The sequence below is a fragment of the Sorex fumeus genome, unplaced genomic scaffold (assembly GCF_029834395.1).
Source record: "Sorex fumeus unplaced genomic scaffold, SorFum_2.1 ptg000128l, whole genome shotgun sequence".
Taxonomy (NCBI): Eukaryota; Metazoa; Chordata; class Mammalia; order Eulipotyphla; family Soricidae; genus Sorex; species Sorex fumeus.
Window position 1 is genome coordinate 39,210,335 of NW_026606185.1, and position 27,216 is coordinate 39,237,550.

At 43.1% G+C, this 27,216-nt stretch overlaps 1 protein-coding gene across 9 annotated transcripts in view; it reads left to right on the top strand.

Annotated features, from left to right (window-relative positions):
- FHOD3 (formin homology 2 domain containing 3) overlaps positions 1-27,216 on the top strand; it is a 476,176-nt gene that overhangs the window by 324,063 nt on the left and 124,897 nt on the right. For all 9 annotated transcript variants that reach the window (XM_056137948.1, XM_056137949.1, XM_056137951.1 and 6 more), the window contains exons 9-10: positions 7,019-7,162; positions 17,421-17,659. In XM_056137948.1, the coding sequence (XP_055993923.1) occupies positions 7,019-7,162; positions 17,421-17,659 (383 nt within the window). The remainder of the gene's footprint in view (positions 1-7,018; positions 7,163-17,420; positions 17,660-27,216) is intronic.

Sequence of the window (27,216 nt, forward strand, 5' to 3'; positions counted from 1 at the left end):
CAAGTGCCCTATCTGCTGTACTATCTCTCTGGTCCAACAAAGACTTTCTCTTAAAGATGAGAAGTCAAGAGGCCACAAATATAGGAGTTATCTTGCTTGACTTGCATGTGGCCAGTCCAGGTTCAAATATGATTCCCCAAGCACCTCCAGGTGCAGCCCTTGAGCCCCTGCATACCACTAGGTATAGCCCTAAATACCCTTAAGCAATGCTGGGGTGGCTTGGATAATAACCTGGCAGGGCCCAACTATCCCCACATCCTTGGGCCCTCCTTGAATTGCTCACCTATTTGATGGAGATTTTCTGAGAGGGATTTCCAGCACCCATTCCAGGCCTCCTGGAAACCTCTTGGGAAGGCTTTTAAAAAAAAAACTTCTCAAAAAGTTTTTTTTAAGAGTTTTTAAAATTTTTAAAAAATTTTTATTAGTGAGACACCATGAGGTACAGTTGTAGACTTACAAATTTTTATGCTTAGGTTTCAATTATACAATGATCAAATACCCATCCCTCAACAAGTTTTACTCAAAGAACATAGTTTTCAAGTTAAGAAGAAATGAAGGCACTCTGAATTTTGGTGGCTGGGATTGAGAAAAAGATTTTTGGGGTAGTTTCCATCCTCCTTCTGGGTAGTGACCTTGTGCTTCCTCCTAGCATGCCCCTCCCCATAGGAAGAAACAGTCTTCAGGGTCCCAGATGAACAGGTTCAGTGCAACAGAGCAAAATTTAGAGAGAGGAGAAAAAATAATGGTTGAAGGCTAATTGATCTCTGGTCTTTAATAAAAACAAAAATAGATAAATAATTAGAAGAGATAGCATTTATAAGTAGATATAGAAAAATAGATAAATAATTTAAATAATAAGAAGATTATAAAGGAAAGGATTTAAATTACTGCATAAAACCCTGAAATGTCTTATTATGGAAATAAAAGTCAACACATGGAGAAAAGTTTGCAAAAAAAAAATGGGGCATAAAATGAAACTATTCTACTCATTTAAGAACCTAGTGGAAGATAAACTCCATGAGCCTACTGAGATGAAGAGGTAGATGCAGTAAAACCTGGAGTGGTTTCTCTGGATCTCTCTGGGTAAGGGTTGAGTTATGCGGGGAGGACTCAGGAGCTGCCCCCAGCTGTACTGGGGAATGGGCACTGTCCTTCTGGAAGGAAATCCTAAGATTTCTGGGTTTCATTTTCAGACCTCTCTGCAAATTTATTTGGCCATGAAGTTTGAAGGCAATTTTGTGTTAGATGTTTCATGAATGAAGTCACTTATTCTTGTCATTCTCAGTGACTGACAATGTTTTGGGAAATGCTGGATTCAGCAAAAATAAAGTTTTTTGCTTGGGCAGGGTTTTCTCTTGTCACACTACCCCTTTCATTGGTGGATGCAGCAAGTAGCATCATGTTTTTGTGTGGGTTCTGTGCTGCCAACCCTAGCCAGGATCCAGAACCTATTGCCCGCTTTGGACATCACAACATCTGATGACTTGGAATCACTCACTTGTCCTTTCTTCTCTGGTATTTCTGTCTCATCTTTCCAGTTTTAACCCAGGGACATTTGGCAAGGTACTGAGGATGTGACTCTTAATGACATCTTTCAGAGAAGGAGAGTCTACCAGCCCATTGGCACTTCTCCTGAACTTGGGTTCTTCTTTGAATTTTAGTCATGTTCATTGTTAAAGTCATCTGAGGCGCCAAACCCAACAGTACATGCAACCATTTACATTAGTGTGGAAAGAACTTAGACCCTGAAATCAGCAAAATGATTCCATTTTTTCCCTATTATATCTTTTAATAGAAGACGTCCTAACAACATGGAATTCAAAGAACATTTTCATAGCAATTGAAAAAGGGTACCAAATCCTAGATCGAACTTGGAGACTAAAATCAGTTCTCCTTGTTAAACAGGGACACTCACTCATGAGGGTTCCCCCTGTCATTCTTCCCAGTCCCTACACTCTGATCAAAGGATCTAAGGAAGCATGAGAACCCACCGCTCCATCCTAAGCCCTAACTCCCACCTTCCACAGTCAGAGTTGTCTTCATGCAACAGAAATGTGCTCAGTGGGAATCCTGTCCAGGGTCCACCATTAAGAGAGTGCTCCCATCTATGGGGGTGCTTTGAGCCTTCAGGGAGGTGAGGCTCAGGGAGCTCAGGATAAGAGTCAGGGCCAGGACTCCTGCTGGGGGTTTCTTACATTTATTTTTATGATAAAGTCTCATAGCTCTATAGTTGCAGTTTTCCCCGACAAAAGATGAAGCTTGACTGTATCTGCCTGAAATCTCCCTGCTGTAGCTTTAGTGGCATGCCCTCAGCCTCTGCAGAGGGGCGCTTTCTCTCACTAGGCTTTAGTCATTTCAAAATGGCCCTGGAGATGCACCCCAAGAGTCACCCTGTGAGGCTGGCATCTCTTGTGGGCCATCTTGAGACTCATCCTTGTCAAGGTGGGTGTACACAGTGGCTCTTTCGTGCTGCCTGTTTCATGGCACAGATGCTGTAGCTGGCTTCTCACTTCCTCTGCCGAAGGTGATTTGGGACCTCACAGCTTCAAGCTTCGACAAATAATTCTGATGTGAACATCTGTGTGGAGGTGCCCCAGAAGGGAGCAGGTGAGAGCCCTCCCTGTCCCAAGGGACCCAGCCCAGGCAGCCACTGCCACACTCCAGGCCTCTTTCCATACACTCAGGCTGAGCCTCACATATGAGTGAACATATTCCTGGACACTCTTAAGACACTCCCTACCCATTTTCCATAATTACCACACCATTTGATGGGGTTCAGACAGTACGCAACAAATCACTGAGGGAAATATATGCATATACATATATATGTGTATATATCACTATCACCATCACCATCGATTTGCTCGAGTGGGTGCCAGAAATATTTCCATTCGTCCCTGTCACGTGCTAGTGTAGCCTGATGGCATATTGGGATATGCCATCATATTGGCATATGTGTGTGTATGTGTGTGTGTGTATGCCTCTCAGAGAGTCCGGCAGGCTACTGAGAGTATCCCATCTGCATGGTAGAGCCTGGCAAGCTACCTGTGGCATATTTAATATACCAAAAACAGTAACAATAATGGGTCTCATTCCCCTAACCCTGAAAGACCCTCCAATACAGCAGTGTTAGGAAAGACGAGTAGGGAGAGGCTGCCAAAATCTCATGGCTGGGACGAATGGTGATGTTACTGGTGCCCGCTTGAGTAAATCAATGAACAATGGGATGACAGTGATACAGTGATGCAGTGAAGAAAGATTTTATGGAATCAGTGAAAATCCAGGGAGCGAGAAAGGACATGTGCTTTGTTACAGAGATTTCTTTTCCTGAGAGAAGCCTGTGGAGACTGTCCTTGTCTCAAATCTGGGAAGGACAAGGTGGCCGCTGGGGGTACATGGGGAGCTAGTGGTCAGGATCTGTGTCACAGACATTTGAACCCCAGGCTTTGTGGGAGTAGCTGCCTCCTTTTCAGAAGCAGGTGACTTCGAAGTGAGGTGTCTGGGAAGAAATGGGAGGATGAGGCCCAGGGAAGCAGGAGCGTGGAATATGAACTGTGCGTGTCAAGAGGCAGCTGAAAACATATGGGCAGATGTTTCTGGGCTGTGCCATCCCCAGTCTGCAAAGGAAAATAGGAGCAGATTTGTGGCAGAAAGCCGTGTCCCTGCAGCCACACAGACATCGTGATGGTAGGCAGGCTGGGCAGCAGTGACATCCCCCCAGTGGAGATGATGAGGGCTTCTCCTCAGTCCCCGACATCCTGACTGTCACAGAGCAGGGGCTCCTGGAGTCTGTTCTGTCCTCTAGACCTAATTGTTCTCAAAGCTTTTAGGATAATCCTTCCCACCCTGCAGCCCCGCTAAGGCAGTGTAGAGGTATTAAATTTCTGAATTTCAGTCCCTAGGATCTTCTGAATTCAATCTTAAATGAATGAAGAGAAGACAGCATATACAGTTCTGAAACTGGATTATTCTGAAGGTCATTTTGGATATTTATAACTCACATCTTGAACCTGGGTTCAATTCCTCTGTCCCTCTTGGAGAGCCGGGCAAGATACCACGAGCATCCCGCCCACATGGTAGAGCTGGCAAGCTCCCCATGGCGTATTTGATATGCCAAAACAGTAACAACAAGTCTCACGATGGAGATGTTACTGGTGCTTGCTCAAGCAAATCGATGAGTAACGGGAAGACAGTGCTACAGTGCAGGATCTTCTGAGAGAAAGACCCTCAGTTGACTCTCAATAAGGAGGGCAGTGGGGGGGGGGGGTCAGGGGTTGCCTGGGCCTCCTCGGCCCATCCCCCACATTTTTGTGTAGGCCGTTTCAGGTCTAGAACTGGATTGTTGCTTGCCTGTGTTTCTCACACCATGCCTTTGGTAGCATCAGTGGTGCATGGGATGCTTCCCATCCTCAGCCCTGTCAGGGCCTTCTGTGGCCATCTCTCTTGGCTCATCTTTTTTTTTTTTTGCCTTTTGGGTCACACCTGGTGTTGCACAGGGGTTACTCCTGGCTCTGCACTCAGGGGACCATATGGGATGCTGGGAATTGAACCCAGTTTGGCCGCGTGCAAGGCAAATGCCCTATCTGCTGTGCTATCTCTCCAGCCCCCTCAGCTCATCTTTTAACAAATTGTGTTGTTATGAACCCCTAAGGCTGATGATTTTCAATGATTGAATTCTCTTCCTCCCTCCCCCCCAATTTTCTTTAATTAAAACATTATGACTTACTAACTTATTCATACCTGGGTTTTTGACATACAATGTTCCATCACTGATTTGGCCACCAGTGTCAACTTCCCTCCATCAGTGTTCCTAGGTTCCCTCTCTTACACTCTCCCACCCCAACCCCAGCCCCAGACTGACATCTTGACAGGCATCTTTAAATTTGGGTTATGAAAGTTCTTATCTTGTGATTTCAGTGTTATTAATACAAGGATGGTTGAATACATCACATTGATGATTCTCTGAATAGGTTTTTACTCTTCCATGCTGGGGCTCCCATTGATTGTCATTGCCTGTGAACGCAGTGGTGACCCCTCACCAGCCCCTTGCTGCTAGATGCACTCATGCTTGACCACTTAGGGGTAAACCCCTGTTTGTAACAGCTTTTGGCTGATTTGACTCTGTTCTGTGTTCTTTTTTCCTAATATTTATTAGTGAAACACCATGAGGTACAGTTGTAGACTTACAAATTTTTGTGCTCGGGTTTCAGTTATACAATGATCGTTCTGTGTTCTTTTTGAGCCTCAGGTGAAATAAGATCTGGCAGACTAGGGAGCTCTCACAGGACCAAGCAGGGCTGAGTGTGGAAGGAGGCCCAGGTTCCATCCCTGGTACCACATGGTTCCACAGGACCAGTCTGGATGTAGCCCCTAAGCACCACTGGGTGTGGCTGTAAAGCAAACAAGTTGTAAAGAAGCTCTGGCATCCTGGTTTTTTTTTTTTTTTATTAAATTCCCAATTTAGCAGAGTTGTATCCTCTCTGTTGACATCCTTTGGGCTGTGAATAGGAACATTCTTCTCTACATGAATAATCTCCAAATAGCAGTGTTAGAAAAGTTGGAGTGAGAAGTTCCTTGTCAAATTTTTTGCCCCAACCCCCACCCACCCCTTCCACCACCCCCAGGCAACTCACCCTGTTTAGAATAGTTTTGACATCTAACTAGAGTTCCTAGAAATGCAAAGGGAGGGTCCCCCTAGGGTGTGAAAACCCAAGTCTGAGATTCCATACTGCACATGAGAGGTGCAGGTGTGCAAGGAGGGGAGAGGGCCAGCAACTCCAGGGCATTCTGTTGCACATCTTTAACCACTTGAGTTACTGCAAATGCCCACCTCCAGGGTGTCTTTCTCGTTTATAAAACATGGGTACTTGGAGAAAATCCCCTGCAACCTCTTCCTTTTCTGAGCAGAGGCTGAGTCTGAGACCCTTCTTTAAAAAGAGGCCAAATCTCAAAGTGAAGTCAGCCTTTTCGTTCTAGGATTCTCTTTGCGTCTCTTGCTGTTGTTTTGAAAAGTCTCATATTTCGTAACTTTCATAGACCTTGGGGAAAGGCCCATGGGTGGAAAGAGAAGGGACTCATTAAATTGCTGACCCCGATTCTGACTGCTGGTCGGTTGACGTTAATCTTCTCACTGTTAGATTTTTGGTGTTTGTTTTGTTTGTTTGATTTTTGGTTTTTGGGTCACACCCGGTAATGCAGGTAATGCACAGGGGCTACTCCTGGCTCATGCACTCAGGAATTACTCCTGGTGGTGCTCAAGGGGGCCATGTGGGACTCTGGGAATCAAACCTGGTTGTGTGCAAGGCAAACGCCCTACCTGCTGTGCTATTGCTTCACCCCCATCACTGTTAGTTTTATATTGTCATGTAACAAATTACCACATATTAGTGGCTTAAATGAACTGAGATTTGTTCTCTCATGGTTCCTAGTGGTGGGGTCCAGGCAACCTCCTGGCTCCTCTGCTCCAGGTCACCCAAGGTGAAGGTGTGGGTTAAGGCCAGAGGCGCCTCTCAGACTAGGGAGAGGGCCCATCTCCCAAGCCTCAGCAGTTTTGGGGAGAGCTCAGTTCTTGTACCTGTAGCACTCTAGTGACTGGCTGATTCTCCAGGGCCAACAGGATAAGCTGCTGTCTAGATACTGAGGTCAGGGAAAGGCCAAGGCCTCTTAAAAAGTACCTGTTTGATTAGATCAGGCCTACCTAGCCAAATCTCTCTATTGATTAACTCAAATCAACTCACTGGGGGCCTTAACGACCTCTGTAAGATCTTTACCTTTGCCATGGAACATAACCAAATCCTGATTGTTGCTTCCCAAAGTCAAGGGAAAGAGTTATCAGGCCCCTCTGTACCTGGAGTGGGAGCTTGGGCTTCACTCTGCTTTCCACTCTTAAGGATTTCTCTCCAATAAACTGACTTGTTCTGCTGTGTTCTACATCAGAGGTAATAGTGGCTGCTGGCTGCCACACAACTTGCTTCTGCAGCCTTGAGTCACTCCCCTGTCCTCTTCTTCCTCTGTGCAGACATTGTCCGGATTGCCAGACCAGGACTCCTTCTACGATGTGGTGGACTGCCTGGAGGAGCTGGGCATTGCGGCCGTGTCCCAGCGGCACTTGAATAAGAAAGGGACCGACCTGGACTTGGTGGAGCAGTTGAACATTTACGAGGTAACAGAATGTGGCTAAGGTATCGTACAGCTTCGACCAATGTCAAAGGTTAAGGACAAACATATTGCAGATCCATTCTTCTGGGTGTGGTGTCATAGCATCTGCATGGCCCAAGAGCTTTCTGAAGTGCAAGTTCTTAGGCCCACCCAGGAGTCATTGAGGATAGGTCCCGCACCCTGTTTTATGTAGGATTCCAGGGAATTCTAAATATGTTAGGTTATTTCGATGTTTTGGGTTATTACAAAAAATACTGCTATGAAAATATGTAGAGAGTCTTCTCTATGACATGTGCTTTGAGTTTCCTTGCGTATATACCTAAAACCGAGTGACTGATCATAAGATACTTCTTGGTCTGAGGAACTCCTGGAACAGTTTTGAATATTCCCACCATTTGTATAATTCCACATCCTCATCAGAATATATTATTGTCAGTGTTTTAAAACTATTATCAATGTTTTAAAACGATGTTTTAAAGCTATGACCATCCCTCTGAGTGTGCAATACTATACATTGTACTTTTGCTCTTCATTTTCTGATGACTAATGATGTTGAATGTCTTCCTATGTGTCTATTGGCCTTTTTTTATGTTTTCTGAGGAGAAATGTCTGTTCAGATCTTTTGTTAATTTTCAAGTTGGATTGTCTAATCACTATTCACTTTACAAAATTCTTTATATACATATGTGCAAATACTTATACATATATATGTAAATATATACATGCATGTGTATATATGCATGTGTGTGCATATGTATGGATAGCAAAGAAAATATACATGTTTAATGTATTTTCCCCATTTTATGAACTTGTGCTATTCTATTTCTGACCTAACTGATTCATAACATTCATAATGATATATTAAATTTTTTCTTTAATAAGGAAATACTTATTGAAGAATATCGAAAACATACCAAAAAGTTTAAGAGTAAAGATTTACTGCAGATATTTTCTTTTCTTTATTTTGTTCATTGTATGTCCCTAGATATGGAGACAGTCTGTTTAGTGCTGCATGTGCAATATTTATTAAACACATTAGAAACATTTTTTCTTATTACATTTTCCAAAATCTAATTTTAAAAATATTCTATCTTTGCATGTATATTGATATACATATAATTGGTTCCCTGAAATTGTGTGGTGCCCCCAGCTCCACTGGGAGCAATTCCACACACCACTTGGGTGTGGGCCCCAAACAGAAACAATTTAAACATTTGAACTGTGCTGTTGGAATTCTGTTTGATACTAATTTAGGCTTTCTACGCAAGTATTTGTAAGTCAGACTGATCTCCCCCTCATCCATCTTTTCTTCCCTCCTCCTCCTTTGTGTGCTTTTTCAATTTCTTACAAACATCACTGTTATCCCAGCATCATTAAAATGACAGTGCCACTCTTGCATGTTACTCCAGTACAAAAATTTCAGATAACTATGTGAATGTCCCCAGGGCACCTGCCTGATGCTCCTCAGTGTTCTGCCCCCAGATTCTTCTTCACTGTCCACTTCCACTTGGGAATTTCTTATCAGAGTGTCCTCTCTGGGGTAGCCTGCCCCAATGAATCCAGCACACTCAGAAGTGGATATTGGACCCTGAGCTTTCTGTTAAGGTGGTTGCTTTCTATCTCTGTGCCATCTTGTCATTCTATATTTCAGCCATTTTATGTTGCCTACTCTGCTGAGGTTGGGAAAGTAGAGAGATGAAAGGTTTGTGCCTCCCCCCAGAGAAATGCCATTCTTCAGCTTAACCTCATCAGGTGACTGTATGTATCTGCTAAGTGTATTGGCACAGAGGGACAAAGAAGGGACGTAGCATTGACTGTCCCCAGCAAGGCCCCCATGCAACCCATGCTGAATCCTTTCTATCCAAAACTCCTGCTCAGCCTGTTCCATTTCTCCTCCTCAAAGCACCATCTCCCTACTCACAAATGTGAAGATGTCTGCACTTCTTTCTTGTTCCTTTGTCCCTACCCTTTGAGGTCTGCTGTGGTAAACAGTCTACACTCCTCTATTCCCACGTCCCTGGATGATTACATTGTTTTCCCATCCATTCGTTCCTTGGCAGATTTGTTCATTCAACATGATATCATTGAGCATGTACTAATTTGTTCAGCTCTAGTCTAGGCCCCTGGGGTGTAGCAACAAACAGACAAATGAGGCCACTTCCCCCCAGGAAGCAGCCATTCTGAAGGGGTGCAGATTAGGACTCAGTATGTGAAGGAGCTGAGATGAGCATGTCTATATAGAAAAGACCCAGGATTAGATGCAGAAAAGGAAGACCTAGCCAAGTTGATCATGTAAAGGAAGTGGTAGAAGGAAATGCCCCCAGGGAGCCCAGGCCTGATTGGCTTCTCACGCTTCAGGAACCTAGTCCTGTGATTCTTGTATCTTTTTGTAGGGTGACTCTGCAAATCTGATCTTATTCTGTCATCCCTCCATTAAAGTAAACAACCAATAATTAGTGAGTGGGTGAATGAGTGGAAAGCTTTTGCTGGCCGGCAGGATGAAGGTCAAACTCCTTGAATGGGTAGAAGAGGCTTCCTGGTCTGGTCTTCTTGCCCCATGAACTAGTCTTTGGCCATTTTTTTGAAGTTTTAGCCATTCATCTTGTGTTTCTTGAACATGGAAGGTTAATCTTTTGAGAGCTTTCCTCTGACCTTCCTCTTTACCCAGAAGTATGGCACGCTCCACTTGGCAAAAAATTCCATAATTCTGCAAGTACCATCTCAGATGCTTCCTCCCATGTGAGGCCTGATTGACAAGGTAACAACAGTGTTCTGTTCCCCACGCTTTGCTTATGCCTCATAACAGCATCGCTTGTCAGTGTTGACACCTCACATAGAGCCACCTGTGAATGCACTTCCCTGTTTTTCTCTGAGCTACTCTATAGAAAATGGTTTGTCCCTCATTCTAAACTCAGGACCCAGACACAGTCCAGCAGCCAGGGTGCATGCATCTGACTTGGTTTGATCCCTGGTAACACATGGTCCCCTGGCATTGCTGGGTGTAACCCTAAAGGGCCCCAGGTATCTCTGTACAATGCCAGCACTGTACAGAGTTGAGCCCTTACATTGAATCTCTGGCCAGTGGGGTCCATGGGTCTCCTGAGTGATGTTTGGGCCCTTCCTTCCAAAGCATAAAGAGAAAAAAAACTGTTAAACCTAGGGCTCAGCCACTCACTTTCCAACTAAACAGAAAATAACTTTAGTTAAAGGTTTCTTTTAATATAAAATATTACATATTTTATGGTAGTGTTTGCCAGATGTTGAGTTGAGAAGAAGGCATGATTTAATCAGAAAACAGTTACCTTAAAGGGAAGGTGCACTGAGTAATAATAACTCAAGGTGACAAGTCAGTGCTTTAATAACAGACAGAGTCTGGATTTGTATTCGTTTCCACAAGGTAATGTAGTTCTTAAAACTATTCACTGACACCAGGCAACTAAGTTCAGCATCTGCAAGGTAGCGAGGAGATTATAAACAAGCCAATATTTTCCTCACAAAAGAATATAAATGTTTTCAAGTAATCGGAGAGAACTTGGTTGGGCTTCTAGAATTCTTCCTAATAGTAGGAGATGTCTGGTGACCATATGTAGTGGGCTTTCTGGGGACAGACCCGATTCCATGAAATCTAATTTCATTTCAGAAAAGTGATTTAATCCATGATTATACACATTTCCATTGTTATAACAGCACATGATTTTCAAAAGACATAAATTCACAAATCAAAATGGAAAAACCTCTTGTCATATATGCATTCTCACATTTGATCCCCAAACTGCTATTCTAGGAATGAAAAAGGAAGCTTTGGGGGTCTAGTTGTTACATTTAGCAGTAACTAAATGATAGGTCAGTCACTTAAAAGTTTTCCTTATTGTAGATGATACGTGTTTATTGGTTAACTCTTGCAAAACAAATACACCAAAATCTAGTATCCTAAAGCAGCAGTCATTGTTTCTGATTTTCTGGGGCAGAAATTTAGACATTTTTTGTTCTGCTGAGAGATTGCCATGCATCTGCATTTAGGTAATGGTTTTATCAGGGATGAAAGGTCTAACATGGGTCTTTGCTTCAAAGTTTGATAGTTGTCTGGGCTATATGACTTCAGCTGAATATTTTGCAATTCTTCACAGAAGAATTATTGAATAGCACCACTTTGGAAGGGTGAATCCCAACTTCTCAAACCTCTGAAAACATTTTATCTGCTGATGTCTCATTGACCAAAAATAGAATCAAATGCAAAACTTCTTAGAACTAGGGAAAATAATTGCCTTCTCATGTAACTATGACTATATCATGGATATAAATAGTTGTATAACAGTATAAAGTGTAAGAAATATTACCAGCTTTTGGACTCCACCAAATGTCCGAATTGTTGCATATTCAATAAAAGAGAAATTATTTTAGGTGGGAGATTGATGCTTATGAGTTTTAGAAACTGTATCTTTCACAGATAAGTAGTAAAATATCTACAGATGAAATGATATGACCTGAGATTTGAACATAATTAAAGATTAATGTGAATTTTAAATTTTAATTGGTAGGGTTTGGACATAAAAAAGGTAAGGGTTTGTATTAGCGTTAGGATATCACTAGAATAAGTTTAAGGTTAGGGTTAGGAATAAGGTTTATGTTTTTCTATGGTCAAAGTTGAGAATGAAAGTTAGGATTAGGGTGAATGTTAAATTTAGAGTAATTGGTAGGTTTAGGCAATGACAGGATCATTGTTAATTATTAGGATTAGATTTAATATTAAGGTTAGGGTTAGGGATAGAGATGTAGTTAAGTGTGGTTATAGCTGCAGTTGAGAATGAAAATAAAGATGAGAGGAATGGTAAAATTGGAGTAATTTTAAATTTTGGCCAACACTAGGATCAGGGTAAATATTGGGGTAGAGTTAACGTTAGGATTAGAGCTAGGTTTAGGGATAGGGAAAGAGATTAGGATTAGCTATAGTCAAAATTGAGAATGGAAGTTAGGCTTACGGCTAAAGTCAAACTCAGTAATTCCTGGGGTTATTACAAGTTTGGGGTTAGTGTTATATTACCCTTAGGATTTTTATTAGTAAAAGGGTAAGCATTAAAGATGTAGGTACAAATAGGGGTTTTGTTTGGCTATGGTTGAAGTTGAGAATGAAATATTAGGGTGAATATTAGATATAGAGTAATTGATAGGGGTAGGGCTGGAGTGATAGCACAGCGGGTAGGGCGTTTGCCTTGCACGCAGCCAACATGGCCGATCCGAGTTCAATTCCTCTGCCCCTCTCGGAGAGCCCGGCAAGCTACCGAGAGTATCTAGCCCGCAAGGCAAAGCCTGGCAAGCTACCTGTGACGTATTCGATATGCCAAACACAGTAACAACAAAGTCTCACGATGGAGATGTTACTGTGCCTGCTTGAGCAAATCGATGAATAACGGGAGGACCGTGACTGTGACCGTGATAGGGGTAAGTCAAGGTATTAGAGTTAGGGTAAGAGGGTTTGGGCTAGGATTATGGTTAGGTACAGGGAGAGTGATAGGCTGAGAATGAAAATTAGGACTAGAGTAATTGGTTAAGTTGGGTCACGCATAGTATCATATTTATTATTAGGGTTAGAGTTAGGTTTGGAGCTAGAATAAGGATGAGAAATAGAAAAAGATAAGTTCTTGAATATTTGAATATGAAAGTTAGAATTAGGGAAAATGGTAGATTTAAATTAATTGGTATAGTTAGGCTAAGAGTAGGGTCAGTGTTAGAGTTAAGTTATGGTTAGAATTAGCATTTGGGATAGGATTAGGTATAGGAAAAGAGATAGTGTTTAGTTCTGATTATGTTTGAAATTAAAAGTGAAAGTTAGGATTAGTGCGAATGTTAACTTTAGTGGCATTGTTAAAGTTGGGCCAAATATAGTGTCATGGTTGTTATTACAGTTAGGGTTTAGGTTTAGTATAGGAAAAGGAAATATGTTTTAGGTTATCTATGGTAGAAGTTGAGTGTGATTGTTAAGATTAGGGTGAATGTTAAATTTAGAGTAATTTTTATGGTTAAGTCAATCCAAGGGTTGGGCTAATATTAGGATTATTGTTAGGGTTTGGTTTAGTGTTAGGGCTAGGGTTACCATTAGGGATAAAAAAGTAAAAGATCATGTTTAGTATTAGCTGTGGTTGAAGTTTAGAATAAATGTTAGGATTGGGGTGAACATTAAGCTTAGAGTAATTGGTAGTCTGAGGATAAAGCTAATATCAGGAATATTAGTGTTAATGTTAGGATTAACATAGAGTTAAAGTTAGGATTGGGGTTAAGGATAGACATAGAGTTTAACTTTGGCTGTGGTTGAAACTGAGAATGAAAGTTAATATGGTTAGAATAAGGTTAGAGTCTAGATTAGTATTAGTACTAGAGTCAGGATAGGGTTAGCATTAGGGTTAGGTTGAGACATGAAAAGAACTCTTGCTGTGGGTTGCTACACAGTTAGGCTTTTACAGGATTCAGTACTGGTTAGTAATTGATCATTGTTAACATTCATGGATTATAAATAGTAGTTTTTATACCACCTGCTGTTTTTGTATGTCTTGAAAATATCCACAGTAATGAATTTTAAAGAATTTTCAGATCAGTCTTAGACAGTGGGAATTTTTTGAGAATTGTTTCTTCAGTTGCTCGTGATGCTGACACTGTAAGGAGCACAAGACATCAGTGCTAGATTCTGGAACCTACTTCCTCCTTCTGTAGCTTTTTTTGTTTGTTTGTTTGTTTGTTTTTGCTTATTTTTTTTGCTTTTTGGGTCACACCCGGCGATGTACAGGGGTTAATCCTGGCTCTGCATTTATGAATTACTCCTGGCAGTGCTGGGAGGGCCATATGGGATTCTGGGGATCCAACCCACATCGGTCGCATGCAAGGCAAACGCCCCTACCCGCTGTGCTATTGCTCTGGCCCTCCTTCTGTAGCTTTTAGTTTATAAACAATATAATACTTTTAATAGAATTATGCCTGGCATAACTTGGAAAGTTACCTGTGGCATATTTGATATGCCAAAAACTGTAACAATAATTGGTCTCATTCCCCTGACCCTGAAAGAGCCTTCAACACAGCAACCTTGGGAAAGGCCAGTAAGGAGAGGCTGCTAAAATCTCAGGGCTGGGATGAATGAAGATGTTACTGGCACCCACTCGATTAAATTGATGAACAACAGGATGACAATGATATGGTGATAATAGAATTATAAGGCATTTGAGGAATGTCAAACAAATTAATTACTCTATCATTGAAGAGAGTTTAGAGCTCTTTCACAAAGGTTTGTATTCCCAGGGAAGACAATACTTGCTCTTGAAGTTGATCAAATATGACAGTACCATGGCCTTTGCTTAAGTCTTGTACAAAGCACTGTTCCCTCCAAATGCTTTCCAACTCTTTTGCCCAAAGGATCAGAAGAGTTGGAAAATGCTACCAGTCACTTTAAGGTGACAGTGAGGTCTTTGTTTTCATTGGGTCTAGTGATTCTCAAATCCTTTTCATAAAAACAAAATCACCAGTGAACGCCAACTCCAAATTTCATGTTATAATGTCCTTGACTGCCAAGCCTGAGGCTGCCATTGGATCTACTGGGATTCAGTGTACCATCTCCCCGCTCTATGCGTGCTTTTATTTTTTAAGGGAGATAGATGTCAAGAATCTGAACTCTAAAAAGCCCCACTTGAAATCCATCTTCTGGTGTTGCTTTGATAATTTATCCAGATTTTTTGTTTTGTTTAAGCAACATTTAAAGTGGATTTCACTCATGCACAATCTGTGTGTCTCTCTGAAAGGAACTGTGAATGGAATGCTATTTGATCCTTGATCTCTGAGGTTAGACAAGGAATTAGAAATATCTGAACTCTCCATTAGTCCCTAATCTTATCGTTCCAAATGTGTGCTTAATAAGAAGCAGAATCAATACTTCAGGTCAGGGTAAGTTCAGATGGTCTAGAATTCGTATGTCTAAAAATGAGGAAAAATAATTGACTCGAAGTATTTTAAAATACAGTCCCTGGTTAGGTAAATAATGAGTTTTAAACTTTTCTCAAAGACTGTCACTTACAGTGCTAAAGTTGAGAAATGTGTTGAACCAAATACTTGATTTCTATTTTAGTTCTTGCACCAAATACTTAATTTTACAAATAGTTAATTTGTATTTTAGTTCTTGCATTTAGATGGGTGAGGGGACCCCAAGCAAATAGTCTTTCCACTGTGATTCTTTTAAATATATGAGTTGAGTTTTTGCTGAATTCTAATCAATTCTTATCTTGACCCCGCCCCCAAATTGCGTCTAACCAGTAAGATCTAGAGGAATGAAAATTAATCAAAATATTAGTGTCTTCTTCTTATCTGAGAAGTTGTTATAAAATGCATCTGGCATACAGAAGAATTTTCTTGGGTTCATCTTTTCTAAGAGGTAGAGCCATTTCAGATGTGGCAGATGAACATAAAGGCACTCCTGCGATGTAGGCCACCTGTCCAGCTCCCCCCCTTAGAGGTACCTACCTCTCCTCACCTTGAGAGATGAGCATAGCTGCCAGGACCTAGGGCACGGGATACCACTGCTTTTGCCATGAGAAGGTTTCTACAGTGAAGGGATGCGAAAGCACACAATGAAGTTGGCTCTGGGCTCTGTGCTGCTCCTTTTGAATTCCTTCACATGTCTGGACCAAATCGTGATGGGACTTAAGAGTCCCTTTGTGCTGGAGAACTTGTACCTTAGCAGATGTTTGCCCATAGGAATCTAGGGTGACTGAAACATGAGGATTTTGTGGCTTGTTACACCTAGATCCTCTGGACTTTTGTGAGGCCTAATGTAAGAGGCTGGAGGGATGGAGGAGTTGGTGGGCATGCTAGGCCCCTTCATGGGAGGGCTGTGCAGAGAAGGGGAGTCATATTTAATGAGAACCAGCCACAGGGAAGACTCAGCCCTATTGGACTTAGGCAGCCCTGCCAGTGCAGTGTTATTGTCCTTATTTGGTGGGTGAGGGAGGGGGTTAGCAGTTGGCTGCAGGCCTCTCCTGGTTTACTGGTGGCCCAACCAATAGAAACAAAATGGTCTGACCTGCATCCACCCTCAGGAGAACCCCATCCCCCACCCCCATCACCACATTTGGCCATGACATATTTGACATAGCAGCCCCCTTTCAGAGAAAAATTCGCTCAGTGTCACCTTGGAAATCTAAGTTCTGGTAGTACTGGCATCATTCCCATCTCAGGGAAGACTCAGTCTTGCATTGTGGAAAACACTGGTCTAGTCACTCCCCAGCTTGTGTGTGTGGTAGGGAAGGCGACCTCAGTGTTTATGGCAAAACCAGACACAGGTGGGCAGAGCCCAGGGAAGGGAAGCATGCAGAAGGCATGGAACTAGTGCTGGACTGCAAGGTGAGCCGGGTGCAGAGACACAGGGAGTGGTGGCAGGAAGCAGGAGAGAGTGCGAGGAAGAGATGGCTCCCTGGGGCTTCTGGACAAGGTGCCACCTAGAAGCAGGACAGCAAGAGAAGAGGGCAGGGGAGGCCGTCACAGTGCCAGCTGGCTAAGGCTCCACCCAAGAGCTGAAGTGGCCAAGTGTCAGCCTATGGTTCTGCACAGATATCACTTTAAGAGGAAAGGTCCAAAGACTTGCTCCCACAGGTCCACTATTTCTGGGATGTGTGTTTGTAACTCTCAGGTGTGTGTGGGGTGAGGAAGTTGTGCCTCCCCCAACCCTGATAGGGCTGTGGTAGGTGCCCTGGGCAGGGTGGCAGCCTGCGATCGTAGTCAGCAGTTCATTCATGCAACCCATCTCGGATGGACAGGTGAGTTCAGCCCCTGCCTCCATCCCCATCCTCAGGGTCTCCTGGCTCTCATCAGGATGCCTGGGAGCTTTTCTTGTCCCTCAGGAGCCATCGGGAACCCCCATCCTGTGAGCTTCAGGTGGTTCCCTGGTCTCTCTGTGGCAGGAGAGCAGAAAAGCTGGCCCAGGAAGAGAGGTTTCCCAGAAGTGGCTGTGAGACTGTGTTCCAGGGCCAGCATCGCATTGCATTCTGCACTGTTTCTCAAACCTAGTGCCACAGATCGTTCTTTCCTGTCGGACAGGCCCACCTGGGGCATCCTTATCAGTTTGTGTTGGCAGCACCTTGCAGAGAGGTGGTGGGGGAGAACTGCAGGGTGGGCCAAGGTGATGTTATGTGGGCGGGAGGCCAGCCTTGAGAGGCAAAGTCGTACCTGGTGTCTACCAGAGGACGGCGGCTCCTGCTCTGGCTCACCCTGGCTGCCTTCTGCTTCCGCAGGTGGCGCTGCGGCTGGAGGACGGCGACGACACGGCGGAGCCAGCCCCGCACGGGCGCCGGGATCGGCGCAGGGCAAGCGTGTGTTCCGGGGCACCGGGGGAGACCCGGGGCCTGGACCGCAGGCGGAGCCGCCGGCACTCGGTGCAGAGTGCCCGGAGCCCGCTGTCGGCGCCCAGCAGCCCCTGCGCCCTGTCGGCACCTGCCTGCAAGCCCAGCCAAGTGCGAGACCTCTGTGAAAAGTAAGCTCCAGACTGCCCTACCGAGGGACTCCGGGCTGGAGGAGATGAGCAGCGATGTCCACCCTCTCACCTCTCTACCTGCTGCCCAAGTCACCTCCTGGCCGCATTCTCCCTGCAACCCCCCCAATACCCCCCCACCCCCTCCTCCCTATTCCCATGGGTCTTCCAGGGTGAGGTGGCCTTGGTGACATGCACAGATTTAATTATCTTCGCCTCCTTGGATTTTGGGGCATTTCACATGGCAGAGAATATCTATTTGGAATAGGTGTGCCCTCTCAAATGGTAAATAGTTTCAAACTACGGAACTTCAGCCTAGAAATAAAATGCGTGCGGTCACGTTAGATTATAATGACTTAAGCTAGGAGTAGCGTGCATCACAGAGGTTGGTTTTATTTAAAAAGCACAAATTTTCATGAATGGAAAGAAAAACAACATGAGGGGCCTGAAGTGATAGTATAGGAGGAGATCAGATCCAGGAGTAGCTTCTGAGCACCCCAGATGAGGCCCCAAATTACCACAACCACCCTAAAGCCCCATGTATAATAAATAATATTATATGCATGTGATATATGCATATATATGCTATATGTATTTATGCATATATGTATTATATACACACATTTTAGTAAAAACTAATACCATAATTTTTCTCAATCATTTAGCCAAGATTTTTATTAAGTTTGTTATTGGTCAGGGCAATTTTATGCCATGAAGATATTGAATAGAAAATATCTCTGTCTTTATGAATCTCACATGTGGGCTCGGAGAAAGTAAGAATGAGGGTAGCCAACGTAAGCTGTGAGGTTGCCTGAGGAGGGAGAAAGTAACTAACAATATGTTAGATGACCTTAAGAAAAACAGGGATCAAAACTTTTTATAATTTCTAAAAATAAGGGAAAGAGTGGTCAAGATATGTCTATTTTCTCCATCCATTAAGGAGAACCCACTTCTTCCACTGTGGAGAGGTGTTTCCCAATAGAATGGAGCTCACGGAGTCACTGGTGTGTGTGTGGGGTGGGGGTGGGGGGATAACCATGACTTGGTCCCTCCTATTGTAGAAGGAGGAAGTATGACAGGCTGCAAGCCACAGGCCATGTTTGCCTCTATAGGTGTTTCTTTTTCTAAGAGTCTTTGTACCACAGGTGTGAAGAAAAGATCTAAACCAGGGCATGAGAGCATCTGCCGTTCACATTGTCTCTCTGGCCTTCCAGAAGCTTGGTGCTCTGAGGGCACTGGAAGCTCTTCGTACCATCTCCTGAGCTGTGGTCTCTCGAGAGAGTTGAGGAAAGTGTCCACAATGAGCTCAAATGTTACAAAGATGCTGAGAGTAGGAATCCGGGGATGTTGGCGCAGTGTGAGTTCTCTGGCTTGGCCTGACTTGTGTGATATTTGCACCTGTTTTTCAAAAGTCCCTAATATGGATTCAGGTAATAGCATCTTGGGATAATTGAGCCAAAGTAACAAAAGTGCACACCATTTCTGCTTTCGAGGGCTGGGTTTGATGGGATCTGGAAGGAATAGGAGGGCCATGCTTGCTGCTTGTCTCGTTTCTTTAAAATAACACTGATTTTTAAATTTTACTGAAATTAGTGCTTTCACTTTAGTAGTGCTTGTTTACAAAAAAAGTATACTTTGTGGCTTACAGTGACAGTTTACCTTTTATAGATTGATGATTATGAAGTGGTATCATCCATGAAAGTTCTTGGAAGGATTTTTCCCTGTGTCCCCCAACCGGCTGTTCCATTTTTGGCAGACAGGAGAATGGAGTAGAGAGAAAAGGTGATGAGAAGTGAAATGGGAAGTGATCCCTGCACACATAGCTTAGTCACCTGTTCAACATCTGTGCCTCACTGTGTTACCTTAGAATCAAGACTTCCATTGTGTTAGATTCCCTGTAGACCCTGAAAGACATAGAAGCATGCCTGACCTAGATTACTCTGTATGAGAGTTCTGGCCCTACTTACTGCTCACTGCAGCAAAATGCCACCTAGACCACACGTGAGGAAATTTAGACTAGATTTTATACTCTTAGGCCTAACTAAAAGCCAGTCTAGGTTTTTCTCATTATCCAAAAGTTGAAGGTATCTGTTTGGTGTGTTCAGAAAGTTATTTTGGGAGAAATATCTCCACCCCCCGCCCTTTTGAGAATGCTAACAATTTTTTTCTTATAAATTAATGGCATTAGAATTTTTCAATTCTCAAACAATCAAGTCATACCAAATAATAATTAAGTTCTGTTTTCAGACAGTGAAGTGGGGGAGGGGGAAATCTGTCTATTTGGAAAGGTAAAGTTATGTTAGAGATTAGAAATATTTATCGTCTGTGAAAATGATTGACATTTTGCTTTAAGATGGTTCCTTTCATGTTGTTTGAACTGAATCCTCACCATGATTCTCTGTAGGGTCAACATAGGCAAGGTAAGTGTCACTGTCCTCCTTGACTAGTGATAAACAAGTCAGGAGTACATGCCTTGTGACTAACAGCAGAAAAGGATGAGCAGAGAATCCAAGTCAAGACTTTGAGCCTTATCTCTCAGTATTCAAATGCAGAACCCCTTCCCAATCAGTCATTCCTAGACAGTCCTTGAACAGGAGTTTACTTCTGGCTTATTAGGGAGGGGAATAAGATCTAGTGCTGGTGTATGTTTGGGGGGGGGGTTGTCGGGGGGCGAGGAGTTAAATTTAAAAAATTTAAAGGTGAAAAGGAGAAAAATAACAGAATATTTATAAATTTAAGACTACTAGATGATTTGATGGGTTTTAATCAAGATATTAGCTATCCATTGCTTTGTATTTATGAAGAACTCTAGAAGCTGGAGTGATAGTACAGTATACTTGCTTGCCTTGCACTCGGTAGACCCAGGTTTAATCCTGGCACCTGATATGTCCCCCAAGCCTCAGGAATGATCCCTAAGCACAGCCAGGTGTGACTCCCCGAAAAAGCAAAATATAAATAGAACTCTACACTGGGTATTGAGCAGAGAAGATCTGGGATTAATGATTCTGTCACCGAAGGGCATCTTTTGTGACTTGTGTGCCTTAACGAGCTTCCTTTCTCTTCTTAAAATATCGATTCAATTGTGAGGAAAAGCTGTTGGGGTTCTTCCCGGTTTTACCAAAACTAATTTTGAGCATTTAATTAGAAAAATAACCAGTGTCTTTATTAGCATTGCAACTGTAAGTCATCTGAGGACTGATAGATCTTCAACCTGTTTTTACTTAGACCCAGAAATGTTTCCTGTGTACTGCTAGTTCAGAATCTCCACTGAGGAACTATGTTCTGTCCCTGAGCTTCTGTGCTTGTTAGGAATACCTACTGACCTAAATTTGCTCCATAGTGTTATAGATCTATTATTGCTTAGTGTTCCATTATACATTTCCTATTCATCCTGTTTCTTATTACTGTCAGCACAGATCAGTCTTCCTGCACTGTATGTTAGTGTGTGTGAGCATGGCATAGGACTTCATATATGAACTTCAGGTTTCATCTTGTTGATTTTCGCACAACATTCCAAATGATGGAGGTCATTTTGAACCTCACTCAGTCAGTGGTGTTACAGTTGTGCCATCCAGCTTTCAGTCCTGTGTGTATTTTAATGCAGATGAAAAAGAGACCCACAGGTGATGACAACTTGTTGGGTGTGGCTGGTACAGACTACTTCCACCTGCCTCAAAGGCAAGGATTGGAAAACTCTCTTGCTAGGACCAGATACTAAATACGCTAAGCCTCTCTGCCAGTTGGTCTCCGTTGCAACTGCTCAACTGAATTCTGTCTAGCAGAAAAGCAGCTATATATAACAGGTATGGCTACATTCCAGTGAAACTTATTTATGACACAGAGATTTGAATTTTATATGTCATGAATTATCTTTGGATGTTTTTTCTGTCATTAAAAAATGTGGAAAACATTCTTAGCTGACACTGTACATAAACTGGTATTGGATCAGATTTAGCTTATAGATGGTACTTTGCCAATCTCTTTTCTAATGGACTGGTTTCTTGAGAGAGTTGTGGGGGAAATGAGCTGGGGTTGGCAAAGACAACAGTTGGGGGGGAGAAAAGAATCCATCGTGCCATATGAGAGGGTTGTTGAGAAAAGCGTTCTTAAGTTCAGAGCTAGAAGGAATGTTTCATGAGTGGTCAGGACTACAGGGACTCTACTGCCCACAATTCCCAAGACACAGGTTGAGAAGGTAGTCAAGGGTAAGAGATTAGTCAACAGAGGGACATGAAGAGCACATAGAGAGAAGGTGGTCTGGGGATGAGTCCAGGAAGGGTTACTTGGGAGGTTAAGGCAGCCTGGGATCTGTTCTGCTGGCGCCCAAATGTAGTGGTTGTCAACCAGAGATAATTTTGTCCTGAAGGAGTATGTCTGCACAATTTTTTTGTGCAGTCTGGAAGCACTTTTGGTTTACACAACTTGGGTGAGAGTGCTGTGCCATCTAATAACCAGAGTGCAGGGATGCTACTAAATATTCTGTAAAGCACAGTACAGCCTTTCACAGTAAACAGTGTTTGAAGATGCCAGAAGTGCTGACTCTAGGAAGACCTGTCATAGGGGAATTCAGATCATTTAATTCCTCGCTTCTGGGATGATCATAGCCTGGAACAGAGTTTAGAATCAGACTATTCTAGACCAGAGCCTACACCAGGAACCTAAATTCCTGAGCTGGTCTTTGAATCTATAAAAAGTGGTCAAAAGGAACCAGTTTTACCTCTCTTCGGGATGACTTATATTTGTTAGGAATGCAAAAAGAAATCTTTCAGAGAAAATGCTTATTAAAATTTTTAATTCTAATGAGCAGTATTGTGTATAGCTGATTTTTTATTTTGTTCCTTAAATAATCATTGTGATTTGCTTGTTTCTCTCTTGAATTGGCACTGAGTAGTACAGTACCTGAAGAGGTATACTAAAAAATAAAAATTTTAAAGAACAGTGACATCAGCACCTTCCCATTTCATCACAAAGATCCATAATCTTGGTGCTGGGGGAAGGAAGGATGAAGTAGAGAACAATCACTTGTGGTTAAAGGAAAGCCACAATTATCAATTATCTAATATGTCTTTACCTTTTGGAGCCTCATAGTTGATGCCCCACAATTAGTGGCCAAGTGAGTGGTGGGGATAAAGGAGTCAAACTTTGGAACTGAGCCTCAAGGTAGGCAATGGGAAGGTTTTTGTTCCCCCCTCCCCCCCCCCCCCCGAAGCGGTAGAACATGGTTTGGCACTCTTCTGCCAGCCACAAGAACCAGTGGGGAAATGAAGGAGCCTAATTATGGAATCATGCAGGTGGATGAGCTCATCTTCCTATATTTTGACAGGAAGGAGTCTTGTTTGTATGCTGAATTCTAGATCATTCTGTTGTTGGTCTGTATCTGCCTTGTCCACAGAACATCTCTGCCAGAGGCTACAGAATTCATTCCCTCATTAGCTGCAGGGTCTGTGCAGAAATAGCAGAATAACCTCATTTGTTCAAGCAGTTGGCAGTGAGCAATCAATTTATAGAAGAAAATAAGAGACTTGATGTTATAAAAATAAGAGATAAAGAAAAGAATTGATATTAACCTGCAAAATCTAGGACTTGTTACTTGCTCAGTTCTGACTTTTGAAGGAAGGCTTGTTCAAGCCTGGGAAAGATATAGCAGCTGCATTGTTGAGATTGCAGCCCTGGTCATTGGAACTACAGATGCACCTTCCACCCTAGACTTGGCCTCAGTCACCTCCACTGTAAACTAGGATGCTAGTTACCTCTTCAACAGGGTGATGGAAAAAAGAGAGGTAGCAAACATGTGCTTCGGTCAATGTTGGCATTGCAGTTACTTCATGCCCTGGAGCTTTCCCGGATATTATTCTGTTAAAGGTAATTGTCAAATAAATATGGACATGAACTGGAAAGGAGACTTTTGCACTGGCATAAACATGCTAGAGGATTTCACAAGCAGATTAACAACCATGGGTACCATGAACAGCAAGCTGCTACTTGGGGAGATTAATCTGATGGGAAATGATTTGTTATAAGTGGGATTCATCAGCAGGGCTTTGACCTCTTGCAGTGGGAATCACTGGAGTATTATCAGTGGTCTGTATTTATAAAAGGGTCTTCCTGAATTCCTGGATATTAAATGGTGAAAGGTAGACTGAGGACAGAGGGCCAGGGCAAAAAGGTATGGGTATGCTCCTGTACTAAGGCGTGAGGAACAAGTTCTGCCACTAGCTCCTTGTAAAATCTTATCACGCCGAAGGTTGTGTGTTCATGGGCTCACTGGACAGCACTGTCTCACCGCCTGCATTCGGTGCTCTTGAGCCTCTGTGTGTGGCCTGGATCAGAACGGCTGTTGGCCAAGGGCAGACGGAAGAAGAAACGGGGGCCAGGCCGGTCTATATCAATAGTAGTTTATTCCAATCCTCTTCACTCCTGTCTTTCTCTGCCTCCTTCTCTCCTGGGCCCCAATCTTGGAACCTCTCTCCTTCTGGCTCTGACTCTGGATCTCTGGAACCCGAGCTCTCTCGCTTCTGACTCCCTTTCCGAGCTTACCTCTTAGTTTATATAGCAGTCACATAAGGCGGTGACATAAAGGTGGGTTGAATACTGACGAATCAACAAAGAGAGGTAAGACCATTCCTCCAGGAGATTAACTCAAGGATAAAATCTCATCTACAGAGATTACTTCAGATTACTAGGAGATCCACCCAAGGGTGGGATCCCAACAAGGGTGTGTTCTTCCCTCAGTTAGTAATCTACTTAAATAGTTGTAATAAATCTACTTCTAATATTTCTAGCAATGTCATTCTGTATGAGCACAGTAAGAGATATAAATTTAGTTTGGTTCTTCCTGAGAACATCTCACTATACATTTCGCAGTCCTCAGGCCAGGTTAATCTTCCTAGCTCCAGCAGGGTCCTAGTCTCGTCGTTACTTACTTTTGGATCATGACAGCATTTGTCCATGATCATGCCCTCAACTTATAGTTGAGTATCGTGGCTCTTTGGCCTGGCCCATTTCGATGCCAGGGTAGCTCACTGCTTGCCCTGGGTCCATTCAGTCCCTCGTCGGGACCCTGATTTTGGGGTGCTAGGAACTAAGGGCAACTGAGTCAAGAAATCAGATGCCCAGGAGTAAATATTATTCAGAGTCAATCAACTCCCAAGTTACAAAGCATAATATTAACTGTCTTCCACAGAAAGGACATTGCTTACAATACAAATTCAGTGTTCTTAGATGGGTGTGACCCGACAAACCTAAGCTACCCGAGGAAGGACAAAAGAGTGTTATCCTACAGCTCCTGATATCTGGAGCAGGATTTCTGTTTTTGTAAAATCACTGTCATCAGATTGCAGATTTCTCTGGGCTTTGCTGAATTGAATTTAGGAATTTTTCTAAGGTTACAAGACATGGGCGAAAATTTAACCTTTTAAAATAAGAGCAGAGCTACTGATGAATTTGAAGTGAAGAAGTGATGGATTTGCTTTCACAAGATTTCTGGGAGATCAGGAGAGCATCTTGTAGGAAATAGACTGCCACACAAGTGTGGGGAGAGGTAAAGGGGACCCAGAGGGACAGAAGTAAGGTGAACGAGGGGAGGAATTGAATTACATAGAGGGCATCACTAGTAGGAAAGGGACTAAAGTGTGAGTGAGATGAAGATTGTGACTTGTGATTGTCCAGAAGTCAGTAACCTAGGGCCTTGGGAACTGGCTGCCAGTCATATTTGGGCTTTTAGAGTTGGAGGTGCCGATGGGTCATTGGAAGAGCTGCAATAGCCAGTTGGATGAACACTTTTGGACTCAGGCACATGAACTTACAGGTCAGCTAAAACCTACTTGTCATTACCCTGGTGAAAACAAACTACGGGAGCCGAGAAAGAAAGGAATAGGCTCTGGAAGCATCCTGTCCTGAGATGCTGATGCTGCAAAGTTCATGACTTTGTAAGTTAGTGAACCTTGAAATCAGTTATGGTCCAGTGGCAACGGTTCACATGCTAGCATGACCTTCTGTGGTGTGGCGTTGCAAGAAGAGACAAGTCTTTGACTATGGGAGTGGGCGGGAGTAAGTACCCTTCAAAGGCATGCCACGGTTCTTGTTTCTAGTTGCAGTGCTCTGGGAAACTGCTGCTTTCAGGGTCAAGCGTGGTTGCCTTGATCTGTGCAGATCCCATATGTCATGCATGACACACCTCTTGCCTCTTCCCGGAACATTTGCAGCCCTTTGGGCAGGGCTTGGGTGAGGATGGTCTTTCTGCAGAGTCAGTGTCTGTTCACCCTGTGCAGTTCACAGGGTTTTCCTAATGATCTCTACATAGGGCTGTGTAGAACCTATAGTAGATGAGAGAATGAGATTGTTTTTGCTTGGAAAGAACCTATAAAGAGAGCCTGGTAGTGATTTTTTCACTAACAAAGCCTAATGAACAGAGAAATTAAACACTGAAACTGAAGAGACCTGACTTGATGAGCAATAAAGCAATACTCCCCGGCAGAGGGGGTACAGTGAAGTATTTTGCAAAGGACCCTTTTGTGAGTACTTTGGAAATGGAAAAAACAGGCCCATGGAACAGGGACTTGACCTAATGTCCTGCTTGTCACATACCATGAGCTGAGTGAATAGACAGTGACCCTACAATGTTCATGCTGGGAAAGTATTTATTTGTGTGTAAGGAACTTGTATGTTGAGAGACTTAACAGAATTCAAATGACTATACTCATGGTCTCAGTATGTTTCATGGTACCCTATATGAAATGCTACTGATTCTCCCCTTGTGGAGACCAAACATGCTGGTTTGACAGAACAGGAGCTGGTAGACTCCCTCTGCACATGAGGAAAAGTCAGATAATGTCATTGATGTTCATAATATAATCTGAAGGAAGAGACACTTTTCTCTTAGCCACAATCAAGAATCATAGTAGAGAAGTATAGAATAATGGGTTGGGGTTCCTGGGTCAGATTCCGTTTTTTTTTTCTGTGTGAGGCTGGGTAAACCCATACCCCCTTTGTGTCTCAGTTCATTATCTGTGTATGGGATGATAATAGTATACATGTTAATGGTTCTTGTGAGGACTAAAGAAGAGAGTCTTGTAAAGTGCTTAGTATGAGAGAGCCCAACATAGTGCTAAATAACCAGAATCAGCGTGTGATTATAGTCCTCCTAGACTGTTTTACCCAGAGCTCCCTGGGAGGCAGAATCAAGCAAAGAGAATGATGCTTTCCCCCTTGAAGAATGCCTGGAGCACTCTCATTACCCAAGGAAGTCTGGGCACATTTGGGACAGGTATCTGCAGCCAAAATGCCTCGTTGTCATCCTGATAAATCATGTTTCCTGAAGATTCAATAACTCAGTGAGGAATTTAGAGACAATTATATCACACTTCAGGAATACTCAATTACAGTATTCGTACTGCCTCAGAGAAATAATTTCATTCCTGAGGTTTTGTTTTTCCAACCATGCGGTTCTGGCTTTATAAACATGAGATTAAAATTTGACTAGAGATGAGCCCCCATGAGGAAGTGGCCAGCCAGAGCCTGCTGCGTGCAGGCATCTGTCTCCAGAGGCGTCGGTTAGGGAC